This window comes from Scomber scombrus, chromosome 9 (genome assembly GCF_963691925.1).
Source record: "Scomber scombrus chromosome 9, fScoSco1.1, whole genome shotgun sequence".
NCBI lineage: Eukaryota > Metazoa > Chordata > Actinopteri > Scombriformes > Scombridae > Scomber > Scomber scombrus.
In genome coordinates, this window is record NC_084978.1 from 22831157 (window position 1) to 22848583 (window position 17427).

The 17427-nt window shown below is 40.2% G+C and overlaps 2 protein-coding genes across 3 annotated transcripts; both read right to left on the reverse strand.

Moving 5' to 3' along the window:
• Positions 1 to 566: 566 nt before the first annotated feature.
• On the reverse strand, positions 567 to 12175 carry lonrf4 (LON peptidase N-terminal domain and ring finger 4). Of its 2 annotated transcripts, none has more exons than XM_062426007.1 (12): positions 11403 to 12175; positions 9707 to 9825; positions 9023 to 9145; positions 7788 to 7976; positions 7555 to 7672; positions 7159 to 7234; positions 6807 to 6921; positions 6377 to 6498; positions 6063 to 6221; positions 4761 to 4923; positions 4486 to 4635; positions 567 to 3780 (listed from the first exon to the last, which is right to left on the reverse strand). In XM_062426007.1, exons 1-12 carry the CDS (start codon positions 11698 to 11700, stop codon positions 3631 to 3633), a joined length of 1782 nt encoding a protein of 593 aa, XP_062281991.1. In that variant the 5' UTR covers positions 11701 to 12175; the 3' UTR covers positions 567 to 3630. The 2 variants fall into 2 exon arrangements, with proteins under 2 accessions (XP_062281991.1, XP_062281990.1); XM_062426006.1 differs by having other exon boundaries at positions 4746 to 4923.
• Positions 12176 to 13608: 1433 nt separating this feature from the next.
• med7 (mediator complex subunit 7) lies at positions 13609 to 15907 on the reverse strand. The gene is made up of 2 exons (XM_062425844.1): positions 15790 to 15907; positions 13609 to 14649 (listed from the first exon to the last, which is right to left on the reverse strand). Exon 2 carries the CDS (start codon positions 14638 to 14640, stop codon positions 13876 to 13878), a length of 765 nt encoding a protein of 254 aa, XP_062281828.1. The 5' UTR covers positions 14641 to 14649; positions 15790 to 15907; the 3' UTR covers positions 13609 to 13875.
• Between the last annotated feature and the right edge of the window lie 1520 nt (positions 15908 to 17427).

A 17427-nucleotide genomic window follows, 5' to 3' on the forward strand; every position in this document is an offset into this window, starting at 1 on the left:
GTAAAGATCACATTCTACTGTTGCTACCTCTCAGATTACACAATTGATCTCGATTTGATAACACATTGGTTAAATCTCATCTGGGTCAATAATAATCATCTATTTCAGACGAGTGTTCATGCAAGAATAAGATTAATAAGTATAAAAAATAGACTTCCCTATCATGCCATTTAATTTATCTGCAACTATACATTCAAGGTTTAGGCTGCTAATCTAAAAAAATCAATTGAACTTCACTGGGAATACCCATTCTAGTTTTTATTTCGACCACAAGAACAAACCCGAGGCGTCTTTCACTCTGTTGCAGCTGCAGCACTTCAGTTCTCTCAGTAATTACAACTGCTTCCACGCCAAACTGTCTTGCTTTCAGTATGTGAGGCATGTTCCCCTCCCATCATCCCTCTTCTGTACCAATTTCTGTCATGCTGTGAATCGCAATAGATCCCGCCACTTCCATTTGGCTTGTAATGTCACTTTAATGACCAAAAAATTGGCTGCGTAACATTCAAATCATTCAGACACAAAACAGGCGCATTAAATGAAGATAATGCAGGATTTGCCTTGAAAAGCTTTATTCATAGTAACATTTAAAAAGTCATCCAGGGGGGGAAAGCAAATAAACAGTAATCAGATCTAGATAATTTACTCCTGTTGGCTTGGAGGTGGAGGAATGAATACAAATTAATCGGACAGAATATTGCTGTGTAGTTTCAGTGTGTTTAAATTTACTCACTTGGAGGTAACTGACCACAGTTTGCAGAAAAGACTAAATGCATGTCTTTAGTCTGCACATACCACAGACCACTGACCATCAAACCACAACAGCCAACATTTCCTGTAAGCTGTACATATCACGGTCTTCCTTTTCACAGCCTTTTTCCTGGGTACACAAGTGTGAGACTCGTTCTCACAGGGAATTGCTGCCAAGAACAGGTCACTTATTATGCTCTGTGTTTAGAGACAATGTGGATTCTGTGCAAATTCTTTTGACTCTGTTGGAGGACATTTTCCTGATAGCCCAATTACATTGCAACTATGGCTAATGGAGGTCTGCCATGGTGTAAAGGGGGTACAAGCTGCAGTCCAAATGAGAAGAGAGGAAAATGACTGCTCTGTAATGCATTGGCAGCGCAAAGTTTTAACCTATTAAAGGATTATAAACATTAGGCTGACAAATAGTTGGATCAAATTACAGGGGGTGAAATAATGTATTTTTCAAATATGTAAATAGTATTTTATTATGACCTAAATCACAAAATGGTTGTTAAGAGTTGTTCAGTGTGAGTGTGTGGTTGCTGCCAATTAAAATATATCATATTCAGTGAGAAGGAGGCATTTTAAAGCAGTAAAAATGACAAACAGAAACGCGTTTGATAAAGTGTCAGAAACTTAAGCTGCGCGTCAGCAAAAAAAATACACAAAACGATTACACTGTGCAAACATTGGTCTTCTATGATAAAAAGTGGGACAGGGAAGTGAAAATCATCTCAATAGCTAATGGACTCATACTGTTGATGCTGCCAAGTGTCTCCTACAAAGGTTAGTGAGGCTGGTCATTTAAAAAAAAATGTAGAAGAACCTCAATCCCTTTTTGGTTTGGCTTTAATCATTCCCGGTAGCAGGAAACCGACCTTTACGATGTGATTCATGTCATTTTTCAGTGATGTCATGATAACTGGCACATCTTATTTTCAGATGGCTTCAACATTTTAACTGAGGTCGATCAACCTGTCTTAAGAAATGGTAAAAAATAGTGTTTCTTAACCCCAGCTCAAAGTCCCGAGGTCGTCTGGTAACCCATGCTTACCCAGAACCCATCAGTCTAGCCATTGGTTCATCCTTTATAGGGACATTTCTGTGCATCAAAGCTATATCTACATTATCACAATTACAGGGCTACTGTATCACTGTATTGTCTAGAAGTGGGACTGCTGATTAATTAATTCTCACTGCTTGAAGTGATATGTTGGCCATGAAAAGATTGACGTTAACTGATACTACAAAAGGCATGAGGGTTAAAGCCTAACGTCAGAGTCCGTGATGTAGACAAACAGAAACACTACTATAAAACACATAACATGGAAATATTTATGGCACATTGTCAATGTAAAAAATAAAATAAAATCAACACAAGCTCTTTTGTTTCACCCAGTTAAGCCCGTTTCTTTGTTAGCTAAGTAACTACACAATATTGCAGCTTTGACATTCCATGTAATGTTGCAATCAATCAATAAAAATCCATGGTAAAAAAAAAAAAAGTCCATCTTCTATGTCATGTAGAATCTCTACGACTTGCAGGTCTCCTGATGAATCGGCCCAGGCACTCAAAGGCACCATGACTGGTGGTAGAGGGGCCAGACTGAGAGACACAGTAGGGGGCAGAGGTAGGTGTTGTGGCCTACACTAGGGCCTAGTCAAACCCTTGCAAAATTATTTTATAGTCGTCCCTCATCAAAAGATGGTAATCACTGTGTCTTGATGCATCATTTATAAGCTCTGCACCTAAAGGGAGTGGACCTAGCTTCAGTGCTGACACCATGCCACGTCTAATGAAAAAAAGAAACAAAAATGGTGACAGACAAAAAGGACTCCTTATTTAGTGCGGACACGCATACATACAGCTCCGCATCCACACTTGAACATCCACAGATATAACATACAGAATCACACAGGTTCAAACTGTAAAACTGGGCTCATATGCCTCTGTCTTCCTTTCAGAGACCACACCTCCTCATTGTCATAATCTCACATAAAACATTTTCCACCACAGCCAGGTCAGCAGCTTTCATTCATTCATTAAAAGAGGACCCTCCTTTGGGCACCATCACATGATACTTTAAATAATTATTGCAATATTTACTAATAGTGAATAGGGATCTTTTCAGATTATTCAATAGTATAAAATGAGCCATAATCAATGGCTTTCAAGGAAAATATATGCAAATAAAAAGCAAGCATCATATGCAATGCCCTTCAGCAAGGGGCAATGACTCCAGAGTATCCAAAATGATAACATGCAACATGTGAACTTGTGCATAGTACTTAAAATTCACCACAAAGTGTTTATGCTGTTCAGTTTTATTCTCACTCCAAACGTAGCTATGTTAATGGTCAGATCAAGTCTGATTTGAAGAGGCAATACAGTGTACTGTACTAGCTTGGGTAATGCTGTTATGTGTGCTCTTCATGTTTGTGAAAACTTGAGAAAAAAACAGTGACACCTAGTGTCTATTTTCGACTATAATGGACCTAAAGTTGAAGCATCTTTTGTCAGCCCTGTAGGTATTGTGTTATAGTAAGTACCAAGTGTATTCAGAAACTCCTCTGAAACCTCTGGTTGTAGGGGAAGAAAACTGTGTTAGAAAGATAACATTTGCACACTCAAACAGCAAAAATCCAAGTCTGTACAACTACACTGAGTTTTGTAATAGAATCACTGTTTTTCTACTATTGACCTTATGATTTGGCCTTGAGCTAAGACATTTAGACAGGTTCTCCATGATTCAGAGTAATCCTAACCCCAACCCAAACTTTGTGGTATGAGTGCATTCATTGGTTTCATTCCATTTTTCTGTGCGCGCAATTTTTGACTCGGCTAATCGTGGCCACAATACCACTGTGCTGCAGGGTCTAGGTCTGAGAGAAATACTCAAGGACAAGGCGTAGGTGTCCCAGGCGGTCTTTGAGTGAGGTCAGGGACAGGACAGTGGTTTGATAGGCAGGATCCATCTGTAGGACAGACAGCAGCCACCAGCACCAAGCTGGACCATTGGATGAGGCCTGAAGGGCAGATAAAAATGATAATGAGAATGCATGCATGCAGAGTGTATTTAACATACAGTATTTAGAGCCACACAAGTGTTTTTGTATGCTTTAGATAAATAAAATTGTGATTTTCTCCCATTCCAGCTAGCTAATGATTTCCATTCATTACACTAAATCTCAGCTTACAGAGATGAGCACAATGTCTGTTTTTATTGTTGCCAGAGTTAATGTTGTCTCTGAGCACTAATGGAGCTCTGAGTGCAGATTGATTTGTCTCCACTGCATTACCATAAAGCAACAAGTGAACTTTGGCAAAAACAGATTGTGTTAAGTATGACCTATCTCTACATCTGCAAGTTCATTTTCATTCCATACTGTGAAGAATCCAACAGTGCAGTTCAACCGGTCGAGGCAGATGGCCGCCCACTTTGAGCCTGGTTCTGCCTGAGGTTTCTTCCTGTTAAAAGGGAGTTTTTTCTTGCCACTGTCGCTAAGTGCTTGCTCATGTGGGAATGTTGGGTCTCTTTAAAATTAAAACCTAAAGAGTACGGTTTAGAACCTGCTCTATGTGTAAAGTGCCTTGAGATGACTATGTTGTGATTTGGCGCTATACAAATAAAGATTGATTGATTGAACAGTGGAAGCCAAGAGGGTAAAACAATTTAAATATTTCAAACAAAGTGGAATTCTTTGGCTTGCTTGAGATATTAAGGCCCCTACCTGAAAGTTTTCCTCCATATCAGGCATGGTACCATACTGTCTGTCAATCTGTTCGCGAATGCGGCTTCCAAGGCGCTGGTACCAATCCTGAGCCTGCTGGTATACGCTGTCGTGAAGACCCTTCAACTCCTCCATCTCACTACCATCGACCTGCGAGAGAGAGAAAACACAAATAAAGAGGAAGTTCTGTACATCAGTTGTCCAGTACTGTAGCATTATCTTAACATGTAAACTCCCCAAATGTTGGTACTGTTTCCGACCTCAGAGACTCTGACCTTGAGGTCCTCCAGGTACTCTATGTCAGCGGTGTGGTAGCCATCTCTCTGGCCTCTCTTTAGAACCCTGAATCTGCTGCCACCCACAGTGTCCACATAAGATCGTCCATCAGGCAGCAGCTCCAGACTATTGATCTCCAACATGCAGCCATAATCAGCAAACCTAGGGCACATGAGACAAGACCATTTTAATATAGCTTTTAATGTTGTATCTGCTATAGTAGCCAAAATGAAAACTGGTGAGATCTCTGCTGCAAAATCATTGAGGTTAACCTTCACAACAACTGTAGCTCTGCCAAAGGCTGTGAAAAGTCAGGGTTAATACCTTTCCTATCAAACATTTTATTAATTGTTTTTTATTTACACTTTTCACATAAAATGCTTTAATTGATATGAGCTCAGGAATGTGTCTTCTTATTATCATTTGTGTTCATATGTTACAGTATGAGAGCTAATGAGTTTTATATGGACATAAAAGGGGATTCACTGCAATACTGCAATACTCCTAAATGAGGCAGACTTAGACAAAACATTTGTACACTTACACAACCAACATCATGAATTGCATAACTGAAATAATAATTAGAATAGATTATGATTTAGAATGTATATCACGTGGGATAATTGAATACCATGACAACATACAGTGGAACTAGGGAGGAAACATTAGGTGGGGAATGAAAATGCACAACAGATCTCACGGCAGATTGGTCACCATGCTGCTATTTCCCACACCCTCGGGGTCACATATGACTGATTTAAACTTTGCCCACTGCGCTGGCTGTCTGCTTGTGCTGCCCCACCAACAATCTCATCAGGCTCCAACAGGACTGCTGCGTGTTTGACAGGTAGGGAAATGTCAAACATGGTGTTACAGCCGTAACGTTGTGTGTGTGTGTGTCTGTGGGTGTGTTTTTCTCTCCTGTGTATCTCCAGGTTTTCGCCCTCCCTCTCGCTACTTCTGCAATAGGGGGTGTATCATGCCGGTGATCATTTAAAATATCAAGGCCTGGTGTTTAAAAGCCAGAGGAGAGCTGCAGATGGGGCCAGTGGACCAGTTGGCAGCAGTGGTGCTGTGTGATAGTTAAACATCACACCTTAAGTCAACCTCAAGACTGGCCTATTAAAGAAGTTTGTTTTCCTTAAGTGTCAACAGAGGTTCTTGTGAAAGAGTGATCTTATTATATTGATTATCTTGTTACTTCCCTCAACCTCATGCTCAGACAGTAAAATAGCTCAGGGCTTTCACATTGGTTTAAAAGATATACAACAATGCAGGGTGTGTTTCTTTGCTTTCCGTACCCTTTGCCATGTTCGTAGCTGCACATGCCAAACTTCCTGGTGCCTGTCTCCATACAGCGACGCATCATGAGACGATATCGAGGCTCAAAAATGTGCAGGGGGCAGGGCACTCCAGGGTAGGCCACCGTGCAAACAAATATGGGGATGTCTTTAGTAAGACTACAAAGGAAGAGACAGATGTGGGGCAGAAATAGATGATATTATAATAAAAGATAGAGGGGAGAAAAAAACCAAAAACGTTAGAAGAGAGCACAGGAATAGTAAGGATCAATCAAAAGTGCAGATTGTGTGATGTTTTGTTTAGGGGTGCCTACTTGGACAGTTCTTCCATCTCAGCCTCGTGGACCTGTTTCCTCTCAGCCAATTGTGAGGGAAAAAGCCGGTTCATGATGTCCTGAAGCACAACTGTGGGGTTGTACTTTCTATTTTTAAAGTACTGGGAAGAGAAAAGTTATCTTATCAGCAATGATACATAATAATGTTAATAATCAAAACTTATTACAATAAACCAAAATAAGGAAATTTCATGGGAATTCATCAGAAATCAGGTATGATTAGTATAAACTCATTTTTACCACACTGTCACAAAGTTAAAACAGAAGAGTGATGAAGCTCACCCTGGCTGAGCTACATTTGGTATGTTAAGACTGTAAAGCCTTTGCAATGACAAAGTATTACATTTTTTTTTTAATGATATCTGAAAAACATTCAGTTTAAAAAGGGCAAATGTCTGTCGGTGGTCACCTCTTGTAGTGGCTGTTTGCAGAGTGGACAGCGTAGATTGTGGTCCAGACTCCTCTCTATGCAGTTTTTACAGAAGGTGTGACCACAGGGTGTAGTGACTGGCTCATAAAACAACCTTGAGAGGACAGAGAAAGACATAAGCCTTGATTAAACCAGCCTAGCTGAGAAAAGTCACTCATGCTTTTATTTGTACAGCAGCTGTATGTAATCTTTGTATTTGTGTACATATGGCACTGTATGTGTGTTGAACATGAACCAGAGCTTGGGAGTCAGCCTGAAATATGACTCTACAGCAGACAAAGTACAGACAGTGATGCATTATTAATTCGAGAGAGTACTTCAGGACACTGACCTAATGCATAGAGGGCACTCAAAGTCTGACACAGTGAGGACACTCAGAGTCTTTTCTCTGCTGCGACTACTTTCACCTGAGAGAGAGAGAGTGGAAGAGAGAGAGACAGGGAAAGAGAAGGGGGCACAAAGAAGAAAAAAAAACAAAAATGACTGTCCCAATGAAGGAGAAGTTGCAATTATTCTGCAATTTTCAAACCATCTGGTGGCTGTTATGATAAATCTGTTTGTAAAATGACAGTCAAATCATTACAAGTGTGTGTGTGTGTGTGTGTGTGTGTGTGTGTGTGTGTGTGTGTGTGTGTGTGTGTGTGTGTGTGTGTGTGTGTGTGTGTGTGTGTGTGTGTGTGTGTGTGTGTGTGTGTGTGTGTGTGTGTGTGTGTGTGAGCGAGCGTACCCCTGCCATGCCCATCTCCTTTCCTCATCATCATCTCCTCATCTTCTTCAGCAGTGGGGAGGAAGGAAACAGCTTGGCAGAGGCTGAGGCAGCACTCAGTACCTGTGTCATGCTTCACCTTGGAGCCCATAAAGACATACAGTTTTATCCATTAATGTATATTTTTCACATTAAAACACCTCACAGCCAAGCATTGAAGTGTATTCTCTCCTCACAGGATCGGCACAGCTTACCTGGTGGGCCTCTCTCCTCCCTTTTGCCTCTCCCTCATCCCCATGTGGATGTTTGAGGGCCTCAGGGTGCGTTGGCCCCTGGGAGCCACTGAGGCTGGTAATGGGGCAGGGCTCCTTTAGGTAATCGGATAGCATCTGCAAGATGCACGACACGTCCTCCGGCACCGCCTTGCCCTCTGCTTCCAGGATCTGCCATTTGAACCCATGTTATGTCACAAATAAGAAGACAAACTCAAAAAAGGACGTTTAACTCTAGATGAAAAGTGCAAATGTTGGATTCAATTTGCGTAGAAAATGTGTGTAAGTCAATATACTGATTTACTGTCTCACTGAAAACTATCTCACTATTACTAGTTCTATCATCACTACTTCTGCAATGAGTAGACATAATAATCAATAATAGAAAAAAATAGATAATAAATCCAAACTATCAAAAATCCTCACAAACTAAAATCTAAAAAGGAAAATGCATTTTTAAATTAGGACCTAAACTAAAACCTCAAACTGTAATAACCCTCCTCTGCACCCACACTTACTGGAAACAAGTCTTTAAATCAGAGCAGACGCTCATGCAAGACAAGTTTGGCTTCTGAACAAAAGAACCAACATGAAACGGCTTTTTCCCTCAAGCCATGAGTCTCTTTAATGTGTAATGCTGCACTTTTACACATCTACACAACAGCCACCTTTTAAATGATTTCTATTATTATTTATTGTGATTTTAAAACACTTGATTGCACTTTATTTTAGAACACCACTGGTTTTTTAACTGCTGCTGCTGCTGCTGCTTTATTGTCTTTTTAATTGTTCTTATGTTTTTCTTGGCTATGTTTAATTATTTTTTTCTATTTATTTTACTCTCTGGTCCCAAAAAACGCAATTTCGCTCCACTGTATGTATTAAACAGATGGTTCAAATGACAAATAAATCAAGTTGAACTTGAACCATGATATGACCCATCGTAGTTCAAGATTCCATCCCTTAAAATCACCTCAATTATATATAAGTGATATGTGCAGCTATTTATATTTATGTGCAGTAATCTATCCTGCTGCATTAACTCTACTCTACAAGTCTCTCATGTAGCACACTTGTTACATGACAGTCAGCATATCTCCGCTGCTGATCCTTGATGTTTTAAACAGCCATTTAAAGAAACAACATGTAAAATTACACAAATGATACACCCTCTGTTCTAAATATTAAATCCCACACGGTTAGTCAGGTGAACAAACCTTCTTGATCTGGGTCTTTGCAGGAACAAAGTCAGACTGTAGTTTTAGGCAATGGTGGAACTGGATGAGGGCTTCTGTCTGCTGACCCATTTCCAGCAGTACATTCCCTTTACGAAAAAAGCCCTGCACAAACACAACAGTGCAATCAGCAAACCACCGTTTGACAACATAAAAATTCTGCACCCCTTTATTAAAAAGCATCTGAATTAAATTACAAGTGGTTTATGCTATGATATGATTTTATACTGTTGTTTTTTGTAATAGAAATAGCCGGTAGTAGAAATGGCATTAAACAAGATAACCAGTTACATGCAGTAGGCATTCCTGCATTAGCAGTGAGCCACCCACTGGCACAAAGTGATAAATGACTTTATGACATGAGTAGCTGTTTGCATAACTTTCTGAATGACATAACACCAATAAAAGCTAAAGGAAATCGCTCGAAAAGGGGTCAAGCTTTGGACACCAAGGCGGACTCTAAAAAGATACATAAACAAGGTAGGCCGCACACATCCAGTGGTTACGTATTAGTTCATACATGTTACAAAACCAACCAATGAAGTGCATGTGAGGTTAAATTCAGCATAAACCCAGGATCAACTGAAGTGAAACAATAGAGATGCAGGCAGTTATGTGTGTGTTGTGAAGGAAAATGTGTGTGTCCAACACTGTCCCGTCTCTCACCCCTGTCCAGTTGGGATGAAGGCAGCAGAGGTAGTCAAGGTCTGTTAGAGCATCAGAGAAACGCATCAGGCCACAGTTAGCTTCGGCTCTATACATCTTGAAACTCTGGTCATCTGGGACTAAAGATGGCACAAAGAAAAAAAACCAGAAGAGAAAGGCAAGACAAGGAGAAAAACAAGAGATGTGATTTTTTTTCTTCTTTTAGACTTTTACACACTTTTTGAAGTACTAACTAACATTGACAGGCATCAATGAGCATTCATAACAAGTGGTTCCACCTGTTATATCACTTCACCTCAATAAGTTCTACTAAGAAGAACAATGGGAGTTAGATCTGTGCTTGATATCAGCCAACACTTTGATATTAGGTAATACAATCTGTATAGGGAAGTAAAAGTTTGATTGGTGCTGCAAACATAAACATAAAAACAGCAGCACAATTAGAGCCCGACCTATATATTGGTCTGCCAATATTGGCCTACCACAGATATATCGATATTGGTATGTTTCAACCCAATAATTTATCTTTTTTTTTTAAATCACACAAAAACTATACACAAATGATGTTTCTGTTGGAATTTGACTGGCCTTACTATACCAGCACTCAGTATACCTGCTACACCAAAACATTGAGGCCCTTAAGTTTCAAAGCCTCATTATAACTTAAAACCGCTGCTCTATTTCTTACTGAGTTTATTTACACAACATACGTTTTAATTACAGACACTGTCAACAAAGAAAAAACTCTCATACTTAAATCTGCCACGAGATCATTACACAAAAACCTATAGCGCTGGAGTGAGGGAAGCCGCAGTATTTAATTGGATTGGCAGAGATAGCTAGCATGTAGGTAATTTAACAGTACCCTGATCCACTGTAGTACAAACACTCCTGCAATCCCCAGGACGCCTACTGACTACACAATCTCATCTAGGGCAGAAGTTGTCCCTTTTACTTCCTCCCTGCTGCAAGAAGAAAACAAGGACAACTGCACTAACAGGTGCAGAGCATAATAATGATACAGATATTGAAGATTTTAAAAAAATGATTGAGAAAGATTCAACAGTGTTTTTAATGCAACAATTCTGTGTCAGAGGTAAGAGCAGAAATATATTAAAAAACTTTCTGTAAAATCAGCAATCCCTGCAGCCTGTGTCCAATAGATACTAAAGCTAAAATTACTGTTTCTCAAGAGTTTCTAGTTTCTTTAGCCTACTGAGTGTGACTGATAGACAGAGGGAATATGCTAAATCAGACTGATATCTTTACATTATTTTAAGTGTCAAGATGGTTCAATATGCACATAGAGGGGGGGAAAACATCCTTGCCATGATCAAAACAATGAAGAAGAAGCAGTTGGGGACTATTTACTGACCCAGTTACACATTCAGGTCAGCTCAATAATCAATAACCTTACACAGTACAGATACAATAAATCCTATGGCATCGAGATCCGCACAAGTTTCCTGTCTTTTTCTGTCAGTGCACCTCCTATATCTCACTGCTGTTAGTGGACAGGCTGCGCCATCATTGGGTACCTGCCAGGGATGGGAACAGTGCGTAAAAACTAGGGCTCCAATCTCCCCTGACTTCTTGCGGTGTGATCGTGTGACTCCTTGCATAGATGCAGACATGAGGGCATCATTATTAGCAACAGGCAAACTTTTGTGAGTTGTCCGCCAGCTGTGTGCCTTACCTATGTTTATCCCCTCGTCTGCGGCGCGTAAAGCTTCCAGGAACTCGTTGGCTTTGAGCTTCTCCTGTATATGGCACTTCATCTTTGTCTCGTCGGGGCAGCACTTTTCAGCCACACTAATGAGCAAAACGTTGTTCTTCATGCTTTTCACTTCTCTTTGCTTTAACCTTTCTTTGCACGTCGGGCATTTGGACGGCAGGCAGCTCCCCACGCACCTCCGGCAAAATGTGTGACCACACGACATGGTCACCGGCTCACACATCAGGAAGAGACAAAGCGGACACTCCAGCAGATCCATGGTGGATGGGTTATGTCACCGGGGGAAAGCGAGTGCTGCTTACTCTTTAGATCAATGCACACGTAGAGGTTTTGCTGTGTGGTTGTATTGCACGGACCATTTAAATAACACACTGACAGCTAGGTAGATACACAGTAAATTCACTGCACCGGTTTTTTTTTGTCCAGCTATAGGGCACAGCTAATTTAAGCTCTCGTATGTTCGCCTCACACATTTCCTTTTCGTAGCAAATGTATAAATTGTCACTCCTAACTTTGTCTTTGGTTTAGGACACATACTGTAGCTGAACGTCTTTCCCTTTTCATCCAGGTTAAATAGAAACTCAGCTTCGTCCAACACGCCGCTTCCTCCGGTGCTCCAAACTCCATACACGCCCCACAAACCGGACCAGAATATGTTCACGTTAATTTACATTCTTCTTGGTTATCCGTGTATCCGCGTTTAACCCCTTGTAACGACGTATCCACAGCCTCGAAGCTAGGTTACTGTGTAACACCATTACATTACATAAATAAAGACCACGTGACGCGGCAGCGGGCAAGCCGATTGGCTAAAAGGTTAGCTTTCCGCCCTGTTGTGAAACCCAAAGATGCCGAGTTTCATAACATACATTCTGCAACAAAGTTGTTACGTTTTGAATGCGACTAAATTAAAACACATAGGGGTGAATGAATTGATTGTGGTGTGCGTTTAGTCAGCGTATTGATCAATTAATTAAATTAATTAAATGGCGCATAAGGCCTGAAATGACCCCTCCACACAGTGTAGGGAATCCCAACACAGGATAATAACAGCAGCCAGGGGGCGGGGTGGCAGCAGCGTGACATAACGTTCATCCTCAGCTTTTCTTATATACCCTAAAATCTGAGCCAGGTGTAAATTCTTATCTCCAAATGTAAGAGAAGGGTTAATGACTGAATCATGATGAATTAAAAAAAAACTGGACGAAGGAAGGTCAAGTGCATGTTTATGAAAAAAGGGGACACATTCCGGGCTGCTTTCTGCAGTTTTAAGGCATGGCAGGGTAATGCTGTAGGGCAGAGCAGTGTTGTAACTAAGCCTCTGCACGTGTGAGAGTATGTAAGGTGGAAGCCTGGAAACCATTCTGGGTCAATCAAATGAGGCTGGACTGAGGTCTGCAGCTAGCCTAACACATGTCTTAGATCCACATTATTACAGCCTCTACCTGAGAGGGTCACACAGACCCCTCAATGTGAACAGTGTGTTTAATAGCATGAAGATGAAGTAAAACATTTGATTTCAGAAGTCTTTTGAAATGCCTGTTATTCAACATGAAAACTCAGCTATACAAGGGCTAGCGTGGGCTCTCGCTGCCTTTTTTTTCTGGGTTAATGTACCAAAGTGAAACTACATAGTCTCACAGAAGGTAACATAGCACACATTCAATATTCAAATGTACCCCCTTAGGACTTGTCTCTGTGTTGCAATAAGGAAATGATGATCCTTCTGAGGGGATGGGCCTTCAATGTGGTGAGGTTAAATTGTTAAACAAGTGAATTTGCAAAAGCCATTCAAGTAGTCTGGTGCAGGTTTGCACCTCTTCCCAACGATCTAACATGCAGTAACAACCTGCTGTAAGAAACTGTTACACAAAGACAAAAAAAAAACTGCTTGTATTGTTAAGTGCCTCTACTAGCACCTGAGGGGTGGGCTTGGGGGAGGGAGGATATGGTTATGTAACCACACAGTATATGTGCTGATCTTTCTGTGACCACTTTTGATGGATTAAACAGTGTGCAAGTCACAATGACAGGACACTGCAAACATAATGAAATTGAAATATTTATAATGGATTAAAAACATTATTTATGATTTTATGCCATTTCCCTGCAAACATTGATAGCTTAAAAAATGAACACCACTGTGCAACCAGCCGCAACTGGATTTTTTATTTGATTTGATTTATTACAAAAGATGAAAGTTGGCAATCCAATTGATGTGTAATATTTACATTTTTCAAATGTCTTCCCTGAAGCTGTTAGACACGATCTACATAATAGCTTGTTTAATTAACACATTTCAGCTCAAGATAGGATTTGAGGCCCAGTGAAAAGACAGCCCACTTGTTCATACTTACACTAAGTGTGACATACATTTAAAAACACTTACAGTTTAGGTGTACAAAAAAATTAACACATCCACTCAACACAAAATTTAAGCAATTTCATCAATAATACTGCACATGGCAGCATCTTTGTCCCACATGTTGTCCCTTTTTGTAGCAGGAACACTCTTGTCCTGGTGAGCTCCTGCCATACAGCTGGCCCCTGCGTCCTCAACATCCATAGCTTCAGTTTTCAGCCTGGGGGCCTGCCCAGAGGAACAACTAACACTGCTTCCTGCGGACAAAGTCCTTATTCCATCACCAGCACTGTCTGAACCCTCCATCTGTGGTAAGTCATCAGGCAAGGAGGCAAGGCACCCCTGGATCATCTCCACCACCCTCTCCAGATGTTTTTGGAACCTCTCCGCTGTCTCTAGCCTCTGTCTCTTCTGCACCTCCATCATCACCCTCAGTGTTTCCCTAGCTTGATGTGGCCTGTACTCATTTATCAAGTGGTGCATGTGAACAAACAGTAGCTTTAAGTCCTCCAGCTTCTCTTCTCGCTTTATACTGCCAGGGCTCTTGATGAGGATGTCCAGCAGGTCCAGAAAGTTCACAAGGATGGACATGTTGAGCTTCTTGAGCTCCCGTTTGTGGTCAAACTGCACAGGATGGAGCCTCTCGATGCCTTGGCTCTCCAGAGGCCGGATGATGAGGTCATCACACTGGAACTGGTTGCCAAACATCATGTAGCTGTCCCTGATGGGGGGAGGTGGCTTTGGAGCCAGACCTTTGCGGATGTTTTCATCTGTGTACTCTTTGATGTACTGCATAGGTGGAGGGGGCAGGGCACTCACCTGCTGTGGTTCACCCATGATGCTGACCTGAAACAACAAAGTAAAATATTGATTGATTTTTTCACTATCTAAAACACACACAGTGGCAGGCGGTGGCAACAGTTGCAGAACGTTTTTTTAATGAGACATATGTTAATATAATTTATGTATCACTTCTTAATTTAATAGAGACAACAATAAATAAATATAAACTAGTCGTAAAACTGCCATGTAAAAATACTCCATGAGAAATGCTGCAGAAAATTACTTAACTAAAAGCACACCAGTGTTACAGAAGTCCACACAAGTTGAGCAACACTTGGGATGCTCGTGGTTACTTAAGTCCTGGAAAATATAGTTACTAAAAATAAATCCTTTCAGAGTCTCAACTGATGCGTTAATGTGTTAGTGACATTAGTATTAATGGTGAAGCCTGATCAGTTTTGCTTAGTTTAACTATGTTATGTCTTTATTTAAGTGTGTACTTTTTTACATTGGCACATTTACATCTCATACGTTTTGTATGTAAAAATATTTTACCTGCAAAGTAACCTAAACATCTAAGGTCAAATAAACGCAGTGGAATAAGGAGCATATCATTTCCCACATTGAATGTTGTGGATTAAAATGTAGTTAGCATGTACCATAGTTTAAATACTCCAGCACAATCCTTTCCCTTTCTCAAAACTCTTATAAATGCAGTAATGACATTAACATACTTTGTTACTTTTCACCTCTGGGAATAACTTACATAACTATTATGCACTTTGTCCACGACTGCGGCAACATTTTCTCACCTAAAATTTCCACTTAAGTTACACAAGTTATTATTCACCAGTGACGTTTTATATGTGGGTCAACTGGTTGTCTACACAAGTGAAACAAGCGAGCAATGCTAGTTCCGTTAGCTGTCTGCCTAGATAATTGATACGCAGATGTTACAGTATCTATCTCCTAATTTGTCGCCAGTATTCATTTTATTTTTGCTCTCTCCACTCGCCAGACTGAACTAGATTTTACCGAATCATGATTAGGCTAGATACAAACGCTGCTAACTAACTAGCGACTACTGTTTTCGGGTTAGCAGTAATGTGGCTAACCCGCTGCTACCTAGCCACACGGGAACCTGACATTCTAAAGCAAACAGAGCAGGCAGAATGAAAAGTCAGCGGTTATATTTCTACACACCTCTTAAAAGACCCGTCAGGTGCAGCTGAATGGAGACTTTAAATTAGATATGTATCAGAGATATTCAATCGGTCGATTAGCTCCCGGCGGGCCCGCTGCTACATACGTTTGAGCTCTGATCCCATTGGCTGAACTTTGGGCACGTGACATTTTTCCATCTTGCGGATTGGACAGCGCTGGATGACCAAACTAAACGCTAATTGGTCGTAACAGTTGGAAGCGTGGTAAATGGTTTGTTCACGATACCTAACATGACAATTGAATTAGGTAAAAGCTTTATACCTAAACATAATGAACCACTGGCTTAGATAAATAATAATAACCATTCAAGTATGCTTGAGGTGCTCTCAAGCAAGAAGCACAATGACAATGAGTAGCAGGATTAAAGCATAAAAGAGCTGCCTGACATAATAATATAATAATACTGTAAAATAATTATGTGAAATCAAAAACAAATAAATATATTGTTGTTCATTTTGTGAAAACTGAAAGACAAAAACAAAACTCAACATCCATAACACAACAGTATTTTAAATTAAGAGCATTCTTATTCTCTTCTTCTTACCTTGAGTTTATTATTATTATTTTATCTGGAAACTTTTGGAAAAATTTCAAATTAGTTCCAATAGAATGAAATAAGCAGTGGATTATGCAAGTTAAACTTTTTGCACAGTAGAAAAAGTAACATATAGAAATACTGAACAGACAATGTCAACATTTTCCTCAATACCGATTTTGTGACAGATTGGTATTTTTTATTTTATTTCATGTTTTTGTCTTAATTTTATTCAATGTATCTGTTTTGAAAAAATAAAACTGCCTTGAGTGAAAATCCACATGGACCAGATGGTAGTCCTGTCTCTTCCAACATTCACACTAAAGGTACATGAATCATTTCCCTGAGGGTGGTGCTGTAGCATTCCTCTCAATCTTTCATGTTTAGAAAAACCCTTATTGTGGCTGTGCATTATAACTGACCGCTGTCTACATTTCGTTTTTTTAATCACCATTATTTTCCCTTCAAGATTAAATGTCACAACTTTATTGCTGCTTACAGCTATACTCAACATGATTTTTTCTTTTTCTTTTAGATTCCCTGCACACATCTGTCTACATTTGTCTGTAGTTCTGTGTCTGGCAACAGAACTATAACAGAGAGCAAGAGAGATTAGAAATGCCAGACAACATGTGAGGAAAAAGTGAGAAATAATTTTTTAAAAAACAAGGCAAATGATGAGGATATACCAACAAAACATAATTATATAACACAAACACAAAACAAACTTCAGGTCTCAAGTGTTGTACATACTACTATGCTCAACATTTCTAACCCAAGGGGGGCCCTTCCTCATTATCTACGTCATTAACAAAACCTTGTCTCATTATCAGCTCACAGTTATTGTCATCAAGACTCATATTTTTATGGAAAATGTTCTAAAGTGCAGAGATTAATGAATCATCCTCCTACTACTGCACCACTGGCTTATTGCAACACAGTCAGTGAAAGTATGTGAGAGCATGTACAGTGTGTGTGTGTGTGTGTGTGTGTGTGTGTGTGTGTGTGTGTGTGTGTGTGTGTGTGTGTGTGTGTGTGTGTGTGTGTGTGTGTGTGTGTGTGTGTGTGTGTTTGTGTTTGTG